The 22,890-nt window shown below is 41.0% G+C and overlaps 1 protein-coding gene across 1 annotated transcript in view; it reads right to left on the bottom strand.

Annotated features, from left to right (window-relative positions):
- Positions 1-9,278: 9,278 nt before the first annotated feature.
- The window catches only part of PRKCH (protein kinase C eta), a 217,048-nt gene continuing 203,436 nt past the window's right edge, over positions 9,279-22,890 (bottom strand). Inside the window, exons 13-14 of the mRNA XM_081049156.1 lie at positions 11,991-12,134; positions 9,279-10,579 (exon numbers count right to left, since the gene is read on the bottom strand). Of these exons, the coding sequence (XP_080905282.1) occupies positions 10,433-10,579; positions 11,991-12,134 (291 nt within the window). The 3' untranslated portion in view covers positions 9,279-10,432. The remainder of the gene's footprint in view (positions 10,580-11,990; positions 12,135-22,890) is intronic.

Genomic DNA, 22,890 nt, shown 5'->3' with positions numbered 1-22,890 from the left:
GGAATAGCTGACAATAATAACTGCTAACATTGAGCATTTTCTATGTCTCAGGCATGGGATAGGTGCGTGACATAGAATATCACTGCTGATGCCTGCTGTAATAACACAAGGTGGATGGGAGTAATCTCACTCCCATTTTACAAATCAGAACATTGAAATCGGAGGGAAATCTGCCTTTTCCCAAGCACGCATGGTAAATGGCAGATTCAGTGCACAGGTCTGCATTCTACTCACCAGTGCTCTTAACCCCGTGATGTGTTGCCTCCCTGAATCATGGTGGGCAGTGTAGGCAGGGTTGTTCTCATAGGCAGTTAATGCCAGAGCACGAATACATGGGAGTAATACAATGGCGCTGTCATTTCTGAACTCTAAAAGAGCCTATAAAATAAATATGCAAATTGGGACTTTATGTCACCTTGGTGATTGGAAAACTAGCTAATATGACAGGTTATGCTCGGAAAATCCAATGGTAGAGAAGAGAGTACAGAACTGACTTGTACTGGGGAATAGTGAGGAGGGGGGCAGAGGGAAGAAAGACAACAACTGACAGGGGAGTGGAGGTGATTGTGGCTGGGGCAGCCTGGGACAGGATGAAGCTGAGGGTGGCACTCTTAGCTTTGGTTCTAATTCAACACAGGAAGGAAGGGAGAGTACAAAGCCCCATTTATAGCTGCACTCTGGCCGGCTCTGTCCAACACGCAACTCAGTTCAGAGGAACTTAAGACCACAGGGCTTGTTTCCCTTACAACTGTCTCAGGCTGTATCTGAGTCTTATCCTCAGATGACGTCAAATGAGAAGTGCCAGGACCCAGTGTGACTCTGAGCCAAGGGCAAGCACAGTGGGCTGTCTAGTCATTTTAAAGTCAGCACAGCCAGATTAAGCAATCATGATGACCAAAGCTGGAATAAAGAAGACACAAAGCTTTATGCTGTTGGCCTGTGATATGGTCAAGGCCAAATCTGTCACTGGAATAGTTTCAAGGCAATGTGCACCCAATTAAGATCAATAAATGATAAATGGGGCGTTTTTTGTTTTTTTGCTTTGCTACCAAGTTATATCAGCTCTGTAGCTGTTAACATGTGGCTGCCCAGTTAGGCTTCAGGCTATACATGTCTTCTTTCTGTGATGCCCCAGGAGCAAGCAGGGTGGGTGGGAAGGGAGTTATTGAAACATGAAGAGGCTCCTCCAGGAGGAGAGAGGAGGGAACTGGAAACCCCACTGAGACTCAAAGGTTACCCCATGGGTTCAGACTGAGTTTACAGGATCCAGTATGACCCAGGCTATTTCCTCTTCTCTAGGGAGGCCCAAGTCCCCATTGCGACACTCTGGCCTGCCCCAGTTTTCCAGGCCCTTGACATGCAAATCCTACAATCTCACTGCTGATAAATGGTTTGCAGTCAGGATGACTAATACTATAGTGTCCAGCTGGCAGTTTATCTAGTGTTCCTGCTAATCCGGGTTTTACACCCTTTTTATTGTTTTTAAAACCCCACAAAAGTGGGGGAAAATAGAATTGGCCTTAATAGAAGAAGCTTACCAAATCGGGCTATAAAAATAGCAACTCTGGAGTTAAAAGTGCTCGGTCCAAATCCTGACCCTACTGCTTTAGTTGTGTGACTTTGGACAAGTTGCTTAATTTTGCTGTACCTCAGTTTCCCCATCTGTACAGTAAAGATGAGAGTATCTACCTTCTGGGGTATTGAATGAGTAAATACATTTAAAGTGTTTGGAACAGATAATAAACATGCACTAAATGCTAGCCATTATTATTAAGGGAAAACATCTTCTGAAGTCAAAAGCTGATCAACATTTCAAAGCAAATGCTTTGTAGTTATTCTCCTTTCAAATACTTAAAGCCGGATGTTGAGTTCAGCATGAAATAACGTGGGAGGGTAGGAATGAATGGCTGTGGGGATAAGGACTAGCTGGGGCCCCTGGGTGGGGGGGTTGTGGGTGGGGGAGAGGATGGAGGACAGAAGGGTGATAAAGCCTGAGGATCTATAAATATCCTTATCCTAGAGGCAAAGGTGGTCCTGCAGAGGGAGGGGGGGCTCAGTGTGACCTCGTCTTGACCTCGTGCTGCTAGCTAAGCTCAGGGCACCCTGCAGTCCCAGCAGCAGACTTGGCACCTGCTGATTGAATGGCTTTTGGCCAGTCTGCCCCAGAAAGTGCAGGCGAGAGGCTGGCCTTGTGATCCTCAGAAGGGATGCAAGGTTTAGAACAATTGATGAAAAATGTGAAGCTGCACTCTAACCATAGAGTTAGAGACTCTGTTTTGGTAAATATCCTGTACCTCCCCATCTCCTCACATGTAAAAGAGGAACCAGAAAGAAGCACTGGAAATCCTATCAGAGCAAAACCATTGGCTGTCAATAATCTGACAGGTCTGGAATTTCCTAAAAGAATGGACTTAACCCCTCACAACTAGTCAGCCTAGGAGTTAAACCCACCTACTCACAAGCAAAAAGCAATTAAAGTTCTTCTTGAACAGGACAATATACACAACACAAGAGTCACCTTTGGAGCACACGCAGAGGAGAAGAACGAAGTAGTGCAAGTCAAATTTAAAGGACACATACTACATAAGATAACCCAGCAAGAACTAAGAACTCTAAGGATCTACCTAATATATCAAAGCAAACACAGAGAGTCAGTCAGAATGGGGAGACAAAGAAACATGTCCCAAATAAAAGAACAGAAGAAACCTCCACAACTGGAACCAAATGAAGCAGAGGTAACCAACCTATCAGAGACAGAGTTCAGAACACTGGTGATAAGAATGTTTAAGGAGCTTAGAGAAGACATAAAGAAGGATGTAGAAATCATAAAGAACAACCAATTAGAACTAAAGAAGGAGGTAGAAATCAATAACGAACAACCAGTTTGAACTAAAGAACACAGTTACCGAAATTAAGAACTCACTTGAAGGAATTACTAGCAGGTTAGGTGAAGCAGAGGATTGAATCAGCGACTTAGAAGACAAGTTAGCAGAGATCACCCAAACAGAACAACAGAAAGAAAAAAGAATAAAAAACAATGAAGATGGTTTAAGAGACCTCTGGGATAACATCAAGCGCAACAACATGTGCATCATAGGAATACCAGAAGGTGAAGAGAGGAAGCAAGGGATTGAGAACATATTTGAAGTAATAATGTCCGAAAACTTCCCTAACCTGATGAAGGAAACCAACATACAAGCCCAGGAAGCGCAGAGAGTTCCAACCAGGATAAACCCAAACAGGTCCACAACAAGACACATTATAGTTAAAATGGCAAAGCTTAAAGACAAAGAGAGAATCCTAAAAGCAGCAAGAGAAAGACAGAGGGTTACATACAAGGGAACTCCCATAAGACTATCAAATGACTTTTCTACAGAAACATTGAAGGCCAGGAGGGAGTGGCAGGAGATACTCAAAGTGATGGATCACAATGGCCTACAACCTAGATTGCTTTATCCAGCAAGGCTATCATTTAAAGTTGATGGAGAGATAAAGAGCTTCCCAGAAAAAAATAAACTGAAGGAATTTATTAGCACCAAGCCAGCATTGCAAGAAATACTAAAAGGACTTCTGTAAATAGAAGAAAGATGAACAATCTACTACAAATTTTAAAAATGGCACTAACTATGTACCTATCACTTTAAATGTAAATGGATTAAATGCTCCAAACAAGAGACATAGGGTGGCTGAGTGGATAAGGAAGCAAGACCCTTGTATATGCTGTCTACAAGAGACTCACCTTAGATCAAAAGACACACATAGGCTGAAAGGGAAGGGTTGGACTAAGATATTTCATGCAAATGGAAGCGAGAAAAAAGCTGGAGTAGCAATACTTATATATGACAAAATAGACTTTAAAATGAAGAACATATTAAAAGATAAAGATGGGCATTATATAATAATAAAGGGATCAATCCTACAAGAGGAGATAACCCTAGTAGACATCTATGCACCCAACATAGGAGCACCTAAATATATAAAACAGGTATTGACTGACATAAACACAGAGATCAACAGTAACACTATCATAGTAACTATCATAACAGTAACACTATCATAGTAGGGGACTTCAACACACCTCTGACAACAAGGGACAGGTCTTCCCGACAGATAATCAATATGGAAACAACAGCCTTAAATGATACATTGGACCACTTGGATTTAATCGATATTTTCAGAGCATTTCACCCCAATGCTGCAGAATACACGTTTTTCTCAAGCGCACATGGAACATTTTCCAAGATAGACCATATGTTAGGCCACAAAACAAGTCTTGATAAATTTAAGAAAATTGAAGTCATACCAACTATCTTCTCTGATGACAGTGCTATGAAATTAAAAATGAACTACAGGAAAAAATCTGGAAGACATAACAATTCATGGAGGCTGAACAACTTATTACTAAATAATGAATGGGTCAAGCAGGAGATCAAGGAATAAATCAAAAGATAGCTCGAGACAAGCAAAAGTGAAAACCACGACGACCCAAAATCTATGGGATGCTGCGAAAGCAGTCCTAAGAGGGAAATTCATAGCATTGCAGGCCTACCTAAAGAAACAAGAAACATCACTAATCAACAGTTTACCTTCACACGTAAGGGATCTAGAAAAAGAACAGCAAAATAAGCCCAAAGGGAGCACAAGGAAGGAGATAATAAAGATCAGAGCAGAAATAAATGAAATAGAAACCAGAAAAACAATACAAAAGATCAATGAATCCAAGAGTTGGTTCTTAGAAAAGATAAACAAAATTGACAAACTCTAGCCAGACTCATTTAAAAAAGGAGAGAGAGGACCCAAATTAATAAAATCAGAAATGAAAGAGAAGTGACAACAGACACCACAGAAATACAAAAAATTTTAAGAAACTACTATGAGCAACTATATGCCAACAAATTTGACAATCTGAAAAAACTGGACAATTTTCTAGAGGTGTACAACCTTCCAAGCCTAACTCAAGAAGAAACAGAGAACCTGAATAGACTGATTACCATCAGGGAAATTGAATCAGTAATCAACAATCTCCCAACAAACAAAAGCCCCGGATCAGATGGCTTTACAGGTGAATTTTTCAAAACGTTCAAAAAAGAATTATCACCTATTCTCCTCAAGCTCTTCCAAAAAATCCAGAAGGAGGGCAAACTCCCAAACACTTTTTACGAAGCCACTATCACCCTGATCCCAAAATCAGACAAAGACACCACAAAAAAAGAAAACTAGGGGCCGATATCTCTAATGAACATAGATGCAAAAATCCTCAACAAAATATTAGCGAACAGAATTCAGCAATACATTAAAAAGATCATTCACCATGATCAAGTGGGAGTCATCCCTGGTATGCAAGGGTGGTTCAACATCCGCAAATCAATTAATGTGATACACCACATTAACAAAATGAAAAATAAAAACCACATGATTATATCAATAGATGTAGAAAAAGCATTTGATAAAATCTAGCAGCCATTTATTATAAAAACCCTTAAGAAAGTGGGAATAGAGGGATCATATCTCAACATAATAAAGGCCATATATGACAAACCCACAGCTAACATTATACTCACTGGGGAAAAACTAAAATCATTCCCAAGATCAGGAACAAGGCAAGGTTGCCCACTTTTTCCACTTCTATTCAACATAGTGCTGGAAGTTCTAGCCACAGCAATCAGACAAGAAAAAGAAATAAAAGGCATCCAAATTGATAAGGAGGAAGTAAAATTGTCATTATATGCAGAGGACATAATACTATATATAGAGAACCCTAAAGACTCCACCAAGAAACTATTAGAGCTGATAGATGAATTTAGTAAAGTAGCAGGATACAAAATTAATATTCAGAAATCAGTTGCACTTGTATATACCAATGATAAAATATCAGAAGGAGAAATTAAGCAAACAATTCCATTTACAATTGCTCCAAAGACTATAAAATACCTGGAATAAATTTAACCAAAGTAAAAGATCTGTACTCAGAAAATTATAAGACACTGAAGAAAGAAATGAAAGGAGACATAAATAGATGGAAACACATTCCATGTTCATGGATAGGAAGAATTAATATAGTTAAAATGTCCATACTGCCTAAGGCAATATACATATTCAACGCAATTCCTATCAAACTACCTACGGAGTTTTCCACAGAAATAAAACATATAATCCTAAAATTTATATGGGACCATAAAAGACCCCGAATAGCCTCAGCAATCTTGAGAAATAAGAACAAAGTGGGAGGTATAACGATACCTGACTTCAAACTATACTACAAGGCTACACTAATCAAAACAGCATGGTACTGGCATAAAAATAGACACATAGATCAATGGAACAGAATAGAGAGTCCAGAAATAAATCCATGCTTATATGGCCATTTAATCTACGACAATGGGAGCAAGAATGTACGATGGGGTAAAGACAGTCTGTTCAATAAATGGTGCTGGGAAACCTGGACAGACACATGCAAGAAAATGAAGCTGGACCACCTCCTTACACCATATACAAAAATAAATTCAAAATGGCTTAAAGACTTAAATGTAAGATCTGAAACCATAAAATATCTAGAAGAAAATATAGGAAGAAACTTCACAGACATTACCCGGAGTAAGATTTTTACTGATATATCCCCTCGTGTGAGGGAAGTAAGAGAAAAAATAAACATGTGGGATTACATCAAACTAAAAAGTTTTTTCACAGCAAAGGAAACCATCAATAAAACAAAAATGAATCCTACTGAATGGGAAAATATATTTGCCAATGACATATCTGATAAGGGGTTAATATCACAAATCTATAAAAAACTCACTCAACTCAACTCCAAAAAACCAAACAACCCAATTAAAAAATGGGCAGAGGACATGAAGAGACATTTTTCTAAAAAGGACATACAGATGGCAAACAGACATATGAAGAAATGCTCAACCTCACTAACCATCAGAGAAATGCAAATAAAAACCACAATGAGATACCACCTCACCCCAGTCAAAATGGCTATCATCAATAAATCAAGAAACAACAAGTGCTGGCACGGATGTGGAGAAAAGGGAACGCTTGTGCACTGTTGGTGGGATTGCAGATTGGTGCAGCCTCTATAGAAAACAGTGTGGAGGTATCTCAGAAATCTGAAAATGGAACTACCCTATGATCCAGTAATTCCACTCCTAGGCATCTATCTAGAGAAATCCAAAACTCCAATTCAAAAATCTGTATGCACTCCTACGTTTATTGCAGCACTATACACAACAGCCAAGACATGGAAACAACCAAAATGCCCATCGGTAGATGACTGGATTAAGAAACTGTGGTACATTTATACAATGGAGTATTACGCAGCCATAAAGAAAAAAGAAATCTTACCATTTGCAACAACATGGATGGATCTAGAGAACATTATGTTAAGCGAAATAAGTCAGAAAGAGAAAGACAAATACCATATGATCTCACTTATATGCAGAATCTAAAGAAAAGTATAAGTGAATGAACTAATCAGAAACAGTTCTGGGGACAAAGAGGAAAAACTGAGGGTTGTTAGATGGGCGGGGAGGTGGGGATAAGGGGAAAGGTGAGGGGATTAGAAAACAGTCGGTAACCACAAAATGGCCTCAGGGTTTTTGAAAAATAATTTGGGGAACGTAATCAATAATGTTGTAAAGATTTTGTAGGGTATCTGATGGACATGTGTCCCATTTGGGAGACCACCTCAGGGAAGATGTAGATGCCTGATCAATGTACTGTACACCTGAAGCTGAACAATAATGAATGCCAACTATAATTTTATACATATAATGTGATGGCTCAGTGCGATGTCGGAGGGATAGCGAATGGGGGGATGGAGAGAGGGGGGTCCACAGTGTGAGGGATACAAATGATGAACATCTAAGTATTACCTTGTCTTGTGCACCTGAAACTAATAAAAAAAAAAAAAAAAAGGAAAAAAAAAAAAAAGAAATAATGGACTTAACCCAAACTGGGGGACCCAGGTAGCAGGCTTGAGAATAGATTGTGAAGAGGGAAGCTGCCGAGTGATTACACAGACCCGTCAAAGAACAATGTGGATCCTTTGCAAGACTGTGATAATGGATTTAAGCAAACACAGGAGGCATGCTTTTTTCTTCATGGGTCTTTACCAGTGTGGGATAAACCATATCAAGTAGCTACCATGTTTCCCCGAAAATAGGACCTAGCTGAACCATCAGCTCTAGTGCATCTTTTGGAGCAAAAATTAAAATAAGATCCGGTCTTATTATTATGTTATATAAAACTCGGTCTTATATTCAAATAAGACCAGGTCATATATTAAATTTTGCTCCAAAAGACACATTAGAGCTGATGGTCCAGCCAGGTCTTATTTTCGGGGAAACACAGTAATCAGCCTCACAGAGCAGAAGACCCTGAACTGCAATTAGTTAGCTATGAAGGCCAAAAGATCTACAGTCAGAATGATCCCTCCCTTTCTATAGAAGTTTGTTGGATTAGAACTTCAGACTGGATTCATACCTTACCAAGTCTGCAACCTTGCGGCAACCAATAACAACTTTTCTGAGCCTCTCTTTTCTTCTCATTTGTAAAATGTGCCATGGTATTCCCCTCTGGAAATAGTGGTAGAATTACCTGTCTTACCTCCTAGGGATATTATGAAGATCTAGTAAAATTACGTAAGTGAGAGCGCCTATTAAAGTCTAAGTGCTAAATAAATGTAGGAGGGGGGCTCCTAGGTATTCTAGTCAGTCATTCAAGTCTTTTTTCCCTTGGAATGCAAAAAGGAACCTCCAGCAGAGACTGTTACTACTAGCCAGACACCCCTGCTGCTCTGTAATTCCCCATCCCTTTTGTAGTTAGAGGGAGGTCATATTCTGGCCAATCAAATGTGAGTGAGTTGATGTGTGTCCCTCCTCAGAGAAGTAGTTAGGCAGTGAGCACCTCCTCCATCTCTTTTCTTTGCTGTGGCAACCTTGGAAGCTATGTTTTCCAGGTGGCATAGCTACAAGATGGAAGAGGGCCACTGAACTTGCATTATACTTTATGTGAATGAGGAATGAACATTCTGTCTACCACTGAAAGTTTGAGCATTAGTCTGCTGTAGCAATGATTACCAGTCCTTACCCTGATTCAGAACGTAAGTTTTGGTCAGTAGGAGAGGCCATACTCATTTAAGGGATATACAGACAGTTATGCCAAACTTTCCTCTCAAGAGTTCTATCCATTTTACTTAAAGCTATGATTTGAATAGGGTATCTACTCTGCAAAGGGGATGGAACAAATCCTTCCAGACAAAAAAATTTCCTTTTGCTACAAAATGCATTTATTTCCAGCCAGATAAAATTGTCCAACTGCATATATGGGTACATATTATAAGGTCCTTCTTTGATAAATGACCCGTGTACAAGAGCGATTTCTAATTATTAAAATGCATACCAAACACACATCTTCATCTCTTAAAATATAATTTAAATAAACTGCTAATGTATAAGCCATAAGTTCGGTCATTGACGTGAGTGGCGTGCGATTCTTCACAGAGGAGTGCAGGGCAATACTGACACATTGCCCCAGGATAGGATTCCAAGAGAGAGCAGGCAGCAAGCACCTCTAGCTCACCTGATTGTGTGGACAGTTGCTGTTGGGGCAGTGAGCCTTCTGTGAAAAAAGAGTTAAGTGCCGACAAAGAAGTATGACATATGCAATGTGGAGAGGCATTTCACAGAATGCAAACACCATTCAGGTAAATTAATGGACTGTAGAATGAAAGCTTGGTGAATGCAAATCTATTTATACTACTAGGTACTGTGGCACCGTCTTACAAGGCATTCAATAAATATCTATTAAGGTAAGGATAAGAAAATAAGCTGGAATGTTGTCTTGGTGCTCCATATCTGTTTTCAAGATTGGGCTTTAAGTTATGAATTTTTTGCATACCATTTTTTGTTTCTTCAGAAACAAAATTTGGAAAGCGGTCCATTTTCTATTTGGAAAGTGGTCCATTTCCTTATCTTTAGATTTTTCACTAACATTTAGAGACTTCTTACAAACTGCCAGTATTAGGGGCTCATTGGCTTAAAGAGAGGTTCATACAAAGTCTTGATTTGACCCTTGAAGTAGAAAGCCTGTTTGGCTCAGAATGTCTAGGATCTAGTTTATTCTTCACACCTTCTCTTGTTTTGGCTCCTGTTAATATCCCAAGCTCAAAATAGCCGCAGAAACTCAAAGGTTGAACAGTATATTTCTTCATGAAATCTCCTGTCAGTATCGACTACTTCCAGTGCCATGGCTCCCTCAGGACTTGAAATAGTTGATCTCTTGAAGTTCTCTCCTTCAGAGTTCTCCACCTGTTGCTTGATGGTAACATTCTTGTTCTAAGGCTGATGCTGGGGAGCTTCCCACAAAGGAAATTCGTGGAAAATCTGTAGCCCCTTGTGATTCTCATATTGTCTTGTTCCCCATAAGGCTAAGGTTGCAATTCTGGAGACACAAAGGAAAAGTTTCTAAACTCATCCTGGTTAATCATAGGAAGATGTCCCTCATCAATTGGAGTTAAAACGGGCTCTTCTTTTATGAAGTCAGGGTCAAAATTGCTGACATCTTCTCGGGATTTCTGTCAAAAAGGAAACAAGGGTCAGATTTTATGCACCTGAGAAGAATTCATCTTCCATGGGACTTAGTTCATCCCAACGAGTTCAGAGAACTTCTCTGCTACTCACGCAGCTGCATTATTTACAGTTATAACAATTATGATTAAACAGCATTTTACAGTAATTCTACTGCATTGTGTATTATTATGGCATTTGGTAACCACCAATTCACTAACCCCATGAAAATATTGCTGAACAAGGCCAGTCTTAGGCTGGGAGGCTAAGGAATTAATTTGATCACCTGAACCAGTCAACTCACTCACATTTTAGTCTGCATTTCACCAAGGTGCTACTTCTCAGCAGGCCTTATTGAGAGGCACACAAGCTCGTATTTGTCAACAGAGGTTGAATAAATTCACACTTGCCCACCTATTGTTTGTACACAGGTCTATGTGATTGAAGTTGTTTTCTCTTGAAAGATTTCTTGGAAATGCTGAGTTTAGGGAACAGCTGCCTCTCATTTTACTCACCGGGCAGATTCCTTGTGCCCAGATGGCAAAGCCTTCTCTTAACCCAAAGGAGCTGGTGGGGGGATACCCATTAAAGGCAGCGGCTTCATCTCTGGGTGCCTGATATCCAACCTAGCAGGCTCTTACAGATTAAGCTAGTTGTGTGTTTGGAACTGTTGGTATTTGACATCTTTATCAACTACTGCTGAAAAGATCATTTCTATTATACTACTGTTAGACCTCTCACGTCTCTCACCTGAGTCAATGATACTCTCTCTCTGCCTTTGGAGCACCCCTTGTCCCCCTAACTCTTGATCTGCTAGCCCAGCATCTCTACCTTCCCACTGTGGATCTCTTGACCTACAGATAAGAAAGAGCTTACCTCTCAGACTAAGAGCTGGACCACCCTCAGGAAGGCCACCCCACTCAGCTGTGTAGCTTGGGGAGGCAACCCTGGTGCTCCCAGTATTTCTTCAGTCAAAAGGGACATGGCCTGTTCTGGCCTGAACTCTGTGCTGGAGTAGCTGTTACAGACCCAGGCTCTCCACACCAAGGAGCCAGACTTACTGAAGTGAGTAGCATTTCACACTCCTTGTACTTCCTTGGGGACTTGGGACAGGTACCCTGACAAGGAGCATAAGGAAACTAGTTTAGGAATGACAAATTTCTCAGTTAGTCAAACTCTTTTGGAGAAACCTATAAAGTTTCAGGCTTCCTAGACCTGGGCACATGGAAAGGTGTTGCCTCAGAAGCAAGGAGCCCAGCCTCCTCCGGGGTGAGGTGGCTCTGACAACAATCAGGCTTAATTCCTAGTTTGGTTATTCCATCGGGAATCATATAGTTACTCAGCGGACTTTGATAGAACACTATGACATTTAAAAAAAAAAAAAGAAACTCTATGAGTGTGACGATCTTGGACACTTACGATTCTGGGTCTGAAAGGCGGTTCTAGTTGGCGATGGTTCAGCTGCGCCCAGTCTATTTCCTTAAAGAAAGGATGTCTCAAGATGGCATGCTCACCACCCTGAGTCAGGCTGCCCAAGCGCATGGTGGGGTTCTTGGTCATGAACTGAGACAGAGGGGGAGAAAGGGAGTCAATCATTCAACCATATATAACAAGTATGTCACAAGATGATTGGCATCAGCTCGGGTAGAGGAGACTGTGTGAGGCTTTCTGGCTGATCTTGCTCAACTCGCTGAATTTTCCATCACGGGCAGCACAGCCGACATGAATCATCCCTGAAAGGCGCAATTACTCGTGTGTATTTATGGCCTGCACCACTTCCATTTCAGACGTGGCCACTGAAATAAAGCTGAAGGGTCCAGTTTTCTTTTCTGTAAATACCATGTATTTTTCTTTCCTCTTTGAAGAAAAGAAACTCTATAAAATAGTGTGCTTTTCTCCAATTCTGCCGTTGTAGACAGCCCACATCTTATGAATGGGGCTACTTTTCGGAACAGCTGTGCCATTTTTCTGAGAAACCTGACTAGCTGGCCAGGATTCCTGCTCTCTGACAAAACCACAGAGAGAAGAGTGAGAGTCATTATTTTGAAGATCTATGTGAAGAAGCCGCGAGGATGAAAAACTTAAAGTTCTGTGTTCTGGCTCTAGGATAAACAAAGTCGGCCACTTTTCTTTATGCAACAAAGCCATCACAGTTTTAAGTGAAAAGTTTTTTTCTTCAGGATGCCCCCTTCTCCCCTGCCCTTCCATTTTGAAGTGTTTAATGGCTGAGAATGTTGCTACATAGGCCAAAAACTTAAATAAGCATTGCCATACATTCCAGCAACGTGTGTGTGTAAATCTTCTGTATTTATATCAATTGGGAAAGTTCCTTGGGGCTGAGCTCTTATCAAGATGTTTTGGGCTAAATCTACTTTCACAAAATGGCCAATAAAGGTGTTCTGATCACGTCCTGACCAGGACTAGTACGGGATAATTCACTTTTCATGGCCGGAATGTGATTTTCGATTTCAAAGACACTTAAGCTAATTTAATTTCCAAGTTTTCAAAGAAAATTGCCTTGGATAATCAGTTTTGTTTTTGTTTTTAAATTTAAATCAAGTTATCTTTAAACAAATTTATGACAACTTATGACAGCATCTGAGCACCCCTTTCCAAGTTTGATTTATGACACAAAGGATAAAGGTAATGCTGTGTTCATAGAAATGGCTTTGGAGTGGAATGTCCAATTTTGGAGTAAATAAAGACGAAATCTTGTGGAAGGTGCAGACATAAAATGGTAGCGTTAGAGGTGGCCATCCCAGCATGGCAGGTGTGCAAAGCTGCAAAGCCTCTCGTGTTGCTTCAGATCAAAATTATCATGGGGAAGGAGAAGGCTGTGCAAGTCCCTACGCAAATCTGACAGGATGGACCTCATAAAATGCTAAGAAAGCTTCAAACGGGAGACAACAAAAAACGAAGACACTGATGGGGTTTAATGGCTTCTCCTCTTTCCTAGTGACAAGGAATGTAAGACCACAAGTGGTGCTGGATTGGAAGTGGAACCTGAAAGTAAAAGGAGCTTTCAGAGCTCCACAGGTCCAATCAGAGCAGGTATCACTCCAGCCACATACAGAGGTCAACGTAGATTTAGGAAATACATATCTCATAAATAACTCAGTCTTGTAAGAGCTAGGAGTTCATGCTTCCTGGACTCTCCATGGATAAGCCTGTGCAACTTAGAAAGGAAGGGGAAATACATACACAAAAGAAATGAGTAGATTCTCTCCTTAGGAAAGTCAATGGGATGCAATCCCTGATGGCACAGCTGTGTCTATTCTAAGAGCCAATTAAAAAAAACAACTCTGCTGCAAAAAACTCAGGATACAAGAATGGTAGAATACACCCAGGTGGCTTGTGGGAAATTCTCAGGCCTGCCAATGATGCTAGCAGAGGATAGCTTGTGAATATGTGGGTACAATTTGTTCTTCTGGACAAGAGAAACAGTGCATGCCTCTTAGTGCCAGGGTGGCAGAAGTGCCGGTGTCCGAGAGACTTTGCCCATTCTTCCCTGCCCTGGCACTGAAGCCAAGCTTCCAAGGGGCACTGTGGAAAGGCATTGCCTGAGAAAAAGTAGACCAAACCATGGCTGTTCCTCCTCTAAGAACTGCATCCCTGAAAATGCAGAGTAACCCTTTCACTAGATTGATACTTTCTGTTAGGGTTCTGATAAAGCCTTTTGAATAACAAAACACTTTTTGTTTTGACTTTTAATATTGTGAGCCCTTTAGATACAGCCGTTCTCCACTTAAAGTTTAATTCAGTTCAATTTACAAAGGTTTACAGGTGTCTGCTGTATGCACGGCAGTGCACTAGGCCTTGTGTAGAGACAGAGATGCCAAGGACAGCATCTCCCCAGGAAGGAGCTGATCAAGAGAAGGGAAAAAAGGCAAGCAAACTTTATCTGTAACACACAACTGGATGAAATGAGACGGACATAGGAAAGTTGTGTGGGAACTTCAATGAGGGACTGGGCAAAGAGCATTGGGGGCCGGTGGTGAGAAAGCAATGGCCTCATGGAAGAGATGGCATTGGACAAGAGATGAGGCAGGTGAATAGAATGAACATAGGCATGAAGGAGGAAGACAGACATGTCTAACAGATGCACAAAGGCACAGATACGGGTGAGCGCCTGGGATGTTGGTGGAGGAGCATGTAGCGTGGGGCAGCTGGCAGGCAGGGATGGTTGAGGAACTGCTGGGGGCCAGTCAGTAGGATCCATCAAAAGTGTATGAAGAGGTGAGAGACGAGGGCTGCCCTGTGATTTAGGAGATGACTCTTGTATGTGATGAATAAATCCCAAACGGAGAGGTCAGAGATTGGTGGTGGGTGAACAATACGGAGGCTGAGATAGAAGCTGAGGAGACATGCCATGTTCAGAAATTGGAAGAGTTCCTGGTTAGTGGGAAGGAAAACTTGAGAGCAAGTCCTGTAGAGCTTGTGGAAGAAGACCCAACACAATCCACACAGCCGGGAGCTGGGTGAAGGGATAAAGATGGAGTACAGGGTCACAAGGGCCGTCAGTCTGCGCTGGCTGGCTGACAGAGCGGTGGTGTTGGGTAATGGAAATCGGTCACAAAAAAGGTGTAACAGATTACTGTGGGGAGTATTAATATTAGTATTAATAGAAGTAGTAGCAGCAGTCATAGTATTTTTGTCAGGGGAATGAAACAAAAACACTAACATTTCTTGAGACCTGTGCAGATCTGGGAGGTTGACGAGCTCAGCCTTTCATGTGAGGTGCACAGATATCCACATGGAGATTACCAGTCCTGTAAACCTGGGGTGCAGGCCCGGGTTAGAGATCTATCTCTGAGACGTCAACATTTGGTAAAAGAGCAAGAGCTACAAGTGGGAGGGCAGGCAAGATTGTGGAGAGGGAGAGAGAGTATAAAACTGAGACCAGCCCCAGGCCTCAGACATTTTATTTGGCCTATATAGTGTGTTTTAAAAATTTTAACTATTTGCCAAACATTTAAAAACTAGGAAATGTGTCATCACATAAAAGTCAAGTTTTCCAATTTCTCTTGGAAAATGGGATATTCTGCAACATTAGACCTGCATTTCTTTTTGGAAAAAAAAAAAAAAAAAAGGCCTGGAGTTGAGCAGTGGCTCCCTGTTTAGATGGGGCATATGAGCCCTGGTCAGCCACAGGCCCCACCACCCCCTATTGCCTCACACCTGGCTGGCTTCACTCACTGACTCTGCGTGGCTCCTGAGCCCTGGCACAGAATGAGAGGATATCCAGGGTGGCAGCAGGAGGGGCTCATGAAGAAGCCAGAGGAGAATGAATACCACGAAACAGAAACCAGGACAGGGACCATTCTGAGGAGGAGGGATAGTCCTCCTAGGACTATCCCCCTCCAAAGATGCAGGAATGAGGAATTCAGGGAATATTTCACATTAGTCCCAGGCCTGAACTCTTTCATAGCACACACTGGTGGAGGTGTGTAAGGCTGGGGGCAGGAGGGGCTGCTGCCTCAGGCCAGGCACAGGACTCTCCCGACATACAACACACGGTGCTCCTGCTGTTGTGAAGGGTAACGGCATAATCCCTTTGCAGAAAACTTCCTCTATTTGCTTATGTCCCTAATGGAACCCACATGCAAACAAGTTAACAACAGTGTTGTTTGAGCAATCATTTGTCCACGTTTAAGGTCACTCTTAAAATTTGCCTCACCTCAACTGACCTTCTTCCTGATTGCAGTCCAAATGAGAAAGTCAGCCAGGGAAGAAAATCAAGTTACTTCATGAAAGATTCTGGACACATTTACTAAAGGAGGCAGAATGTTTTCTAGGGTCAATAAAAGAACTTTATAAGCTACAACGAGTGAGGAGGCTAGGGTGGAAAACCCGATTCCAGCCCAAATGTAAGTCTCAAGCTGACTGGAAAGCAGGGGAAAGAGAGGGATTAAAAATGTATGGACTCGTTTTGCATTCTCCTTCCTTCTGTGGCCCTCGTCAAAATGGAATTTAACTAGGGGACACTGAAGGAATCAGAGGCACACCAGCCCTGAGTATGAGGAACTTCACAATTCTTTTAAGGCTATGGAGAAGGTATGACCACAGCGGAAAGCGGTCAGCCATGTGTCCTCCTGAAGGAAGTTCTACAGTGACATGTAAGAGATTTAGGCCAGGTTTATATAAGAATGTCCTGCATGAAAATACATGTAAAAAATATAAGAGCTCCTTTGATACGGAGGACAGAGGTTGACTGGTTAGGCTCTGCAGTTTCACTGGTAAACCTGCAGTTTACCAGGTTCTACTGCTGATGAGTTGTGTGACCTTGTACAAATTTCTTAACTTCTCTGGGCCTCGGATTCCCCAACTATAAAATGGAGACCTTTTCTGTACTTTGTAAGGTTGCTATGACAAGTAAACGAGCTGATCAATGTACAATGCCCGTCACTAAAGAAGCCCTCTTCTTGTCAGCAAACGTCTTGTTAAACTACTTGTAGATTCATCCTGTTCTACCTAAATGCAGGAGCATGGACTGGAAGCCGTGACTCTGGTTCTCCCTGCTCCTCCACTTTGTAGCCAGGAAAGATAGAGCAAGCTCCGTTTCTGCTTTCAGAGTCCCAAGATCCAACAGTGGGGTGGAAGTGATAGTCTCTGGAAAACAATTTTTCTGACAGCAGAGATTTCTAAAGATAGTCTTAAAATAAGACAACTAATACTTAGGTTTTAATGTGCAGTTGTATCTGCTTTAACAGTAGAAGAGAGACACTGAATGCAGGACGAAGGGTGCAATGGAGAACTTTCTTTGTACAATAAATCTAGTGTCGGGTACAGCACGCGCATGTTTTGTAGGTTCTGTTACACAGGCTTTGGTTTTGAGTTGTTGGATGTTCCACAACAGAGTTTCAACTAACCTTGTATAATAATGTGTCTTGAGATACAGGATCCAAATGTACTTTGAAACTCATTAAAATGTAGGCAATGGCTAAAAGGATTTTTTTCCTTTTTCATAATCTGTCTGATTTCAGAGAAAGAAGATTAGTTATATAAATAGAGCAATTAGTCTAATAAGATTTTCTTCCAAAAGGGAGAACACACTGTATTTTCTACCTAATAGTTGGATTTGGCGGTTGGGCCAACAAAATGACCTTCTCCTTTCATTCAATCTCAGATGAAAGAGCAGAGAGAGTTAGCAGTTAATGCTGGCAAGCCAGGAAGGAAGGAAACTGTGCCAAAGGACATTCCCATCAATATTCCAGAGAGATGCTCTGAAATGGGAAGAAGGCATTGTATGGCTCTACAGGGAGTCCTGGGGAAAAAGGGCACAGGACACAGGATACAGTATGCTTTATGGCCATGACGGCCAACCTCAACATGGGCGTACCACATGGGGCTGACACAATGCATGCTTGTGTGTGCATGTTGCAGCCACCTATGTCTGTCTTTTGCTACTGTCACAGATAATCTGACCTAGTTAAGAAGGCCACTCACCAACCTTCTCCTTTCACACGCCTTTATGCCAGCTGTGGTGATGAGGCACAGACCCAGAATGACCTGTGCCAGCAGCACCATCCAGCCCAGAGTAGTGGTAAGAGGGACAGGGTGGGCATGTGAGTTAACTGATGAGGCACCATCAGGGCTTTGACATGGCATTGACAAGTCACTTTTCCATAGGAGAAGGCAGAGACAGATATTTAAACCTAAAATGAGGCTGACGACAGCCCACTTGGGGGTGGGACAGGGCTTGGGAGTGGCGGGAGGGTGAAAATACATAACATACTTTTTTAATAGCTCTGAGGAAACAAACTGTAATCTTCCCAAGTACAGGTTATACAGAAAGGTGTTGCTAGGGAATATTGAAGGAGCCAAGAGAAGGAGAGTTGGAATAGATTACACTGCCATTTTCACTACACACGGGATCCAAGTCCAGACTGGTTTGGGCAGGGGGTGGCTTTACAAGTGGGAAAAGAATGGTACAGTTTTTATTGATTTTTTAAAAATTTTCAATTACAGTTGCCATACATTATTAGTTTCAGGTGTACAGCATAGTGGTTAGACATTTATATATCTTAGGAAGTCATCCCTTCAGTAAGTTCAGCACCCACCTGGCCCCCCATATGGTTATTACCGTATTATTGACTATGTCCCATGCTGTACTTTACATCCCCGTGACTGTTTGTACTGTTTGTACTTCTTAATTTCTTTTGCACCAAGCCCTCCGACCCACCTTCCATTTGGCAACCATCAATTTGTTCTCTGTATCTAGAGTCTTTGTTTTGTTCATTTTTTTTGTTCTTTAGATTCCACATATAGGTGAAATCATATGGTTTTTGACTTTCATGGACATTTCACTTAGCGTAATATTCTCTAGGTCCATGCATATATAGGTCACAAAAGGCAAGATTTCATTCATTTTTATGCTAATATTTCACTGTACATATGTACCACATCTTCTTTATGCATTCGACTATCGATGGATACTTGTGTTGCTTCCATATCTTGGCTATTGTAAATAACGCTGCAAGGAACATAGGGGTGCATATATCTTTTCAAATTGGTGTTTTGAATTTCTTTGGATAAACACCCAGAAGCGGAATTGCTGGGTCATATGGTAGTTCAATTTTTAATTTTTTGAGGAACCTCCATGCTGTTTTCCATAGTGGCTGCAACAACATGTAGTTCCGCCAACACTGCACAAGGGTTCCCTTTTCTCCACATCCTCGCCAACACTTATTTGTTGATTTATTAATGATAGCCATTCTGACAGGTGAGGTGATATCTCATCGTGGTTTTAATTTGTATTTCTCTGATGATTATTGATGTTGAGCATCTTTTCATATGTCATTGGCCATCTGGATGTCCTCTTGGGAGAAATTTCTATTCAGTTCCTCAGCTCATTGCTAAATCAGATTGTTAGTTTTTTTTGGTGTTGTGAGTTCTTTATATATTTTGGATGTTAACCCCTTATCGGTTGTATCATTGGCGAATATCTTCTCCCATTCAGTAGGATGTCTTTTCATTTTGTTGATGGTTTCCTTCGCGGTGCAAAAACTTTTTAGTTTGATGTAGTACCATTTATTTATTTTAAATCGTTTTTCTTGCTCAGGGAGACATATCCAAAAAATACCACTAAGAGCGATGTCAAAGAGTTTACTGCCTATGTTTTCTTCTAGGAATTTTATATGAGTAGTTTCAGGTCTTATACTTACGTCTTTAATCCACTTTGAGTTTATTCTTGTATATGGTGTAAGAAAGTGTTCTAGTTTCATTTTTTTTGCATGTATCTGTCCAGTTTTCCCCACACCACTTATTGAATAGACTTTCTTTATCCCATTGTATATTCTTGCCTCCTTTGTCATATTAATTGACTATGTAAGTGTGGATTTTTTTCTGGGTTCTCTATTCTGTTCCATTGATCTATGTGTCTGTTTATATGCCAGTACCATGCTGTTTTTATTACTATAAGTCTTGTAGTATAGTTTGATATCAGGCAGTGTGATAACTCCAACTTTGTTCTTCTTTCTCAAGATTGCTTTGTCTGTTCAGGGTCTTTTGTGGTTCCATGTAAATTTTAGGTGTATTTGTTCTAGTTCTGAAAAAAAATGCCATTGGTATTTTGATAGGGATTGCACTGAATCTATAGATGGCTTTGGGTAGTATGGACATTTTAGTGATGTTAATTCTTTTTATCCATGAACACAATATATGCTTTCATTTATTTGTATCTTTAATTTCTTTCTTCAATGTTTTACAGTTTTCTGCATTCTAGTCTTTCACCTTCTCAGTTGAATTTATTCCTAAGTATTTTATTTTTGATACAGTTGTAAATGGGATTGTTTTAATTTCTTTCTGATCATTACTGGTGTATAAAAATGTAATTGATTTCTGAATATTAATTTTGTATCCTGCTACTTTATTGAATTCATTTATTAGTTCTAATAGTTTTTTGGTGAAACCTTTAGGGTTCTCTGTATATAGTATCATGTCATCTGCAAATAATGATAGTTTTACTTCTTCCTTTCCAATTCAATCCCTTTTATTTATTTTTTTGTCTGATTGCTGTGGCTAGGACTCCCAAACTATGTTGAATAAAAACATTGAAAGTGGATATCCTTGTCTTATTCCTGATATTAAAAAAAAAAAAAATTCAGCTTTTCACTGTTGGGTGTGATGTTAGCTGTGGGTCTGTCATTTATGACCTTTATTGTGTTGAGGTATGTTCCCTCTATTCCCACTTTGCTGAGAGTTTTTATCATAAATGGATATGGATTTTCTAAAATACTTTTTCTTCATCTATTGATATGATCACATGATTTTCATTCTTCATTTTGTTTAGGTGGTGTATGTTAATTGATTTGTGGATATTAAGCAAAAGTTGCATCCCAGGAATAAATCCCACTTAATCATGGTGTATGATTTTTTTAAATGTATTGCTGAATTTGGTTGGCTAATATTTTGTTGAGGACTTTTGCATCTCTGTTCATCAGGGATATTGACCTATAATTTTCATTTTTTGTAGTGTCTTTGTCTGGTGGTGGAATCAGAGTAATGGTGCTTGAGAACCTTCCATCCTCTTGAATTTTTTGGACTAGTTTAAGAAGATAGATGTTAATTCTTCTTTGAATGTTTGGTAAAATTCACTCGTGAAGCCATCTGGTCCAGGGCTTTTGCTTGTTGAAAGTTTTTTTGATTACTGATGCAATTTCATTAGTAGTTATTGGTCTGTTCAGATTTTCTGTTCTTGATTCAGTCTTGGAAAATTGTATGTTTCTAGGAATTTATCCGTTTCTTCCAGGTTGTCCAATTTGTTGGGGTATAATTGTTCATAGTATTCACTTCTTCCCTTTCATTTCTGATTTTATTTATTTGAGCCCTCTCTTTTTTCTCAATGTGTCTGGCTAAAAGTTTGTCAATGTCATTTATTTCTTCAAAAAAAGCAGCTCTTAGTTTCATTGATCTTTTCTATTATTTTTTAAGAAAGAGGGACAGGGCACACCAAGGCTCGTTTGGGGTTTGTGGACCTTTTCTAAAATCTCTCAAAGTGCAAGGCTGACTGCTTCTTTGGAAAAGCCTGGGGAAGTGGCTCTGGTCAGGCATGTGGGTGGGGTCTCAGGGAAACGGCTGAATGAAAGGTGTTAGCCAGGTTAATGGAGAGCAGAGATTTGGTGCCCACCAACACTGGTGAGTAGGAGGAGGGCTCAACCAAGAAACAATGGCACCTGCCAGTGTTTCCATCCCTGGAGAGAAATGCCCTGACCCCTGCCCCTCCAGCAGCCAGACAATCCAGTTTCTCCCCATATGTCCCAGCACTGGAGTCCATGCATGGACCCCTCAAGAGGGACACCTGGGACTCTAGCAGCCCTCTGTCTCACTCAGATGCAATCCCCACTGGTTTTCCCAGCCAGATGTTATGGGGACTCCTTTTCTTGGCACTGGTGCCCTGGGCAGGGGAGTCCAGTGTAGGGCTGGGTCCCCTTGCTCCTTGGGGTATCTTCACAGCTGAGACAGACCTGATCCTAATTACCATATCAGAGATGTGGGACTTGCCTGTTCTGCCCCTCCCACCAGTCTCATTGTGGCCTCTTCTTTATATCTTTAGTTATAGGAATTCTGTTCAGTTAGTCTTCAGGTCATTTTCAGTGATGGTTGCTCTATAATTTAGTTGTAACTTTGATGTGGCTATAGGACAAGGCAAGCACAGCATTTACCTACTCCGCCATCTTGACTGGAAGTCCACACCAAACCCTCTTGCTAAAGGATCTTACAGTGACTTTCTTTTGGATTCTCCCCATGACAGTATTTGAAAAATCAGCTCCAATAATCTGGAGTTAGATCCTCTGCATTACTCCATTCCCAGCTTTTCCTCTACGTCCTCAACCTCCGCCTGGCCTACCTTCTTGGCTGCTCCCTTGAGCATTCCAACCTTTATCGGAGGGGAGTAGGAAATAGGATCAAACTTAATACTGCTCCAATCACCTGCCTGGTGATAGATGTGGGACATACAGCTAAAAGAGGATCCCAGAATTAATTGTGGTTTCCCCCTTTGTGCACACACAGAGGCAAACAGAACTCCTGCAGACAATGCACACAGATGATGAAATCTGATAGGTATTATGACAGATAAACCTGTGCGCATGCATACACACACACACACACACACACACACACACACACACACACACACACTTACTTTAATTTCTATAAAGCTTAGGAACAAAAGCACTCTATAATCTCCTTCTGATGCTAAGTTTACAAGGCCTCCCGAACTGACAAAGTTGACTCAGGAGAATGCACCAAACTCCTTTCACCACTTATTTAACCTGGCCACCTGTGTGAGCTCACAGGAAAGGGTGTTGCCTTCACC

This window comes from Rhinolophus hipposideros (assembly GCF_964194185.1).
Source record: "Rhinolophus hipposideros genome assembly, chromosome: 5".
NCBI lineage: Eukaryota > Metazoa > Chordata > Mammalia > Chiroptera > Rhinolophidae > Rhinolophus > Rhinolophus hipposideros.
Note: the sequence above shows the minus strand (reverse complement) of the source record. Positions and strands in the feature narration are given on the sequence as shown.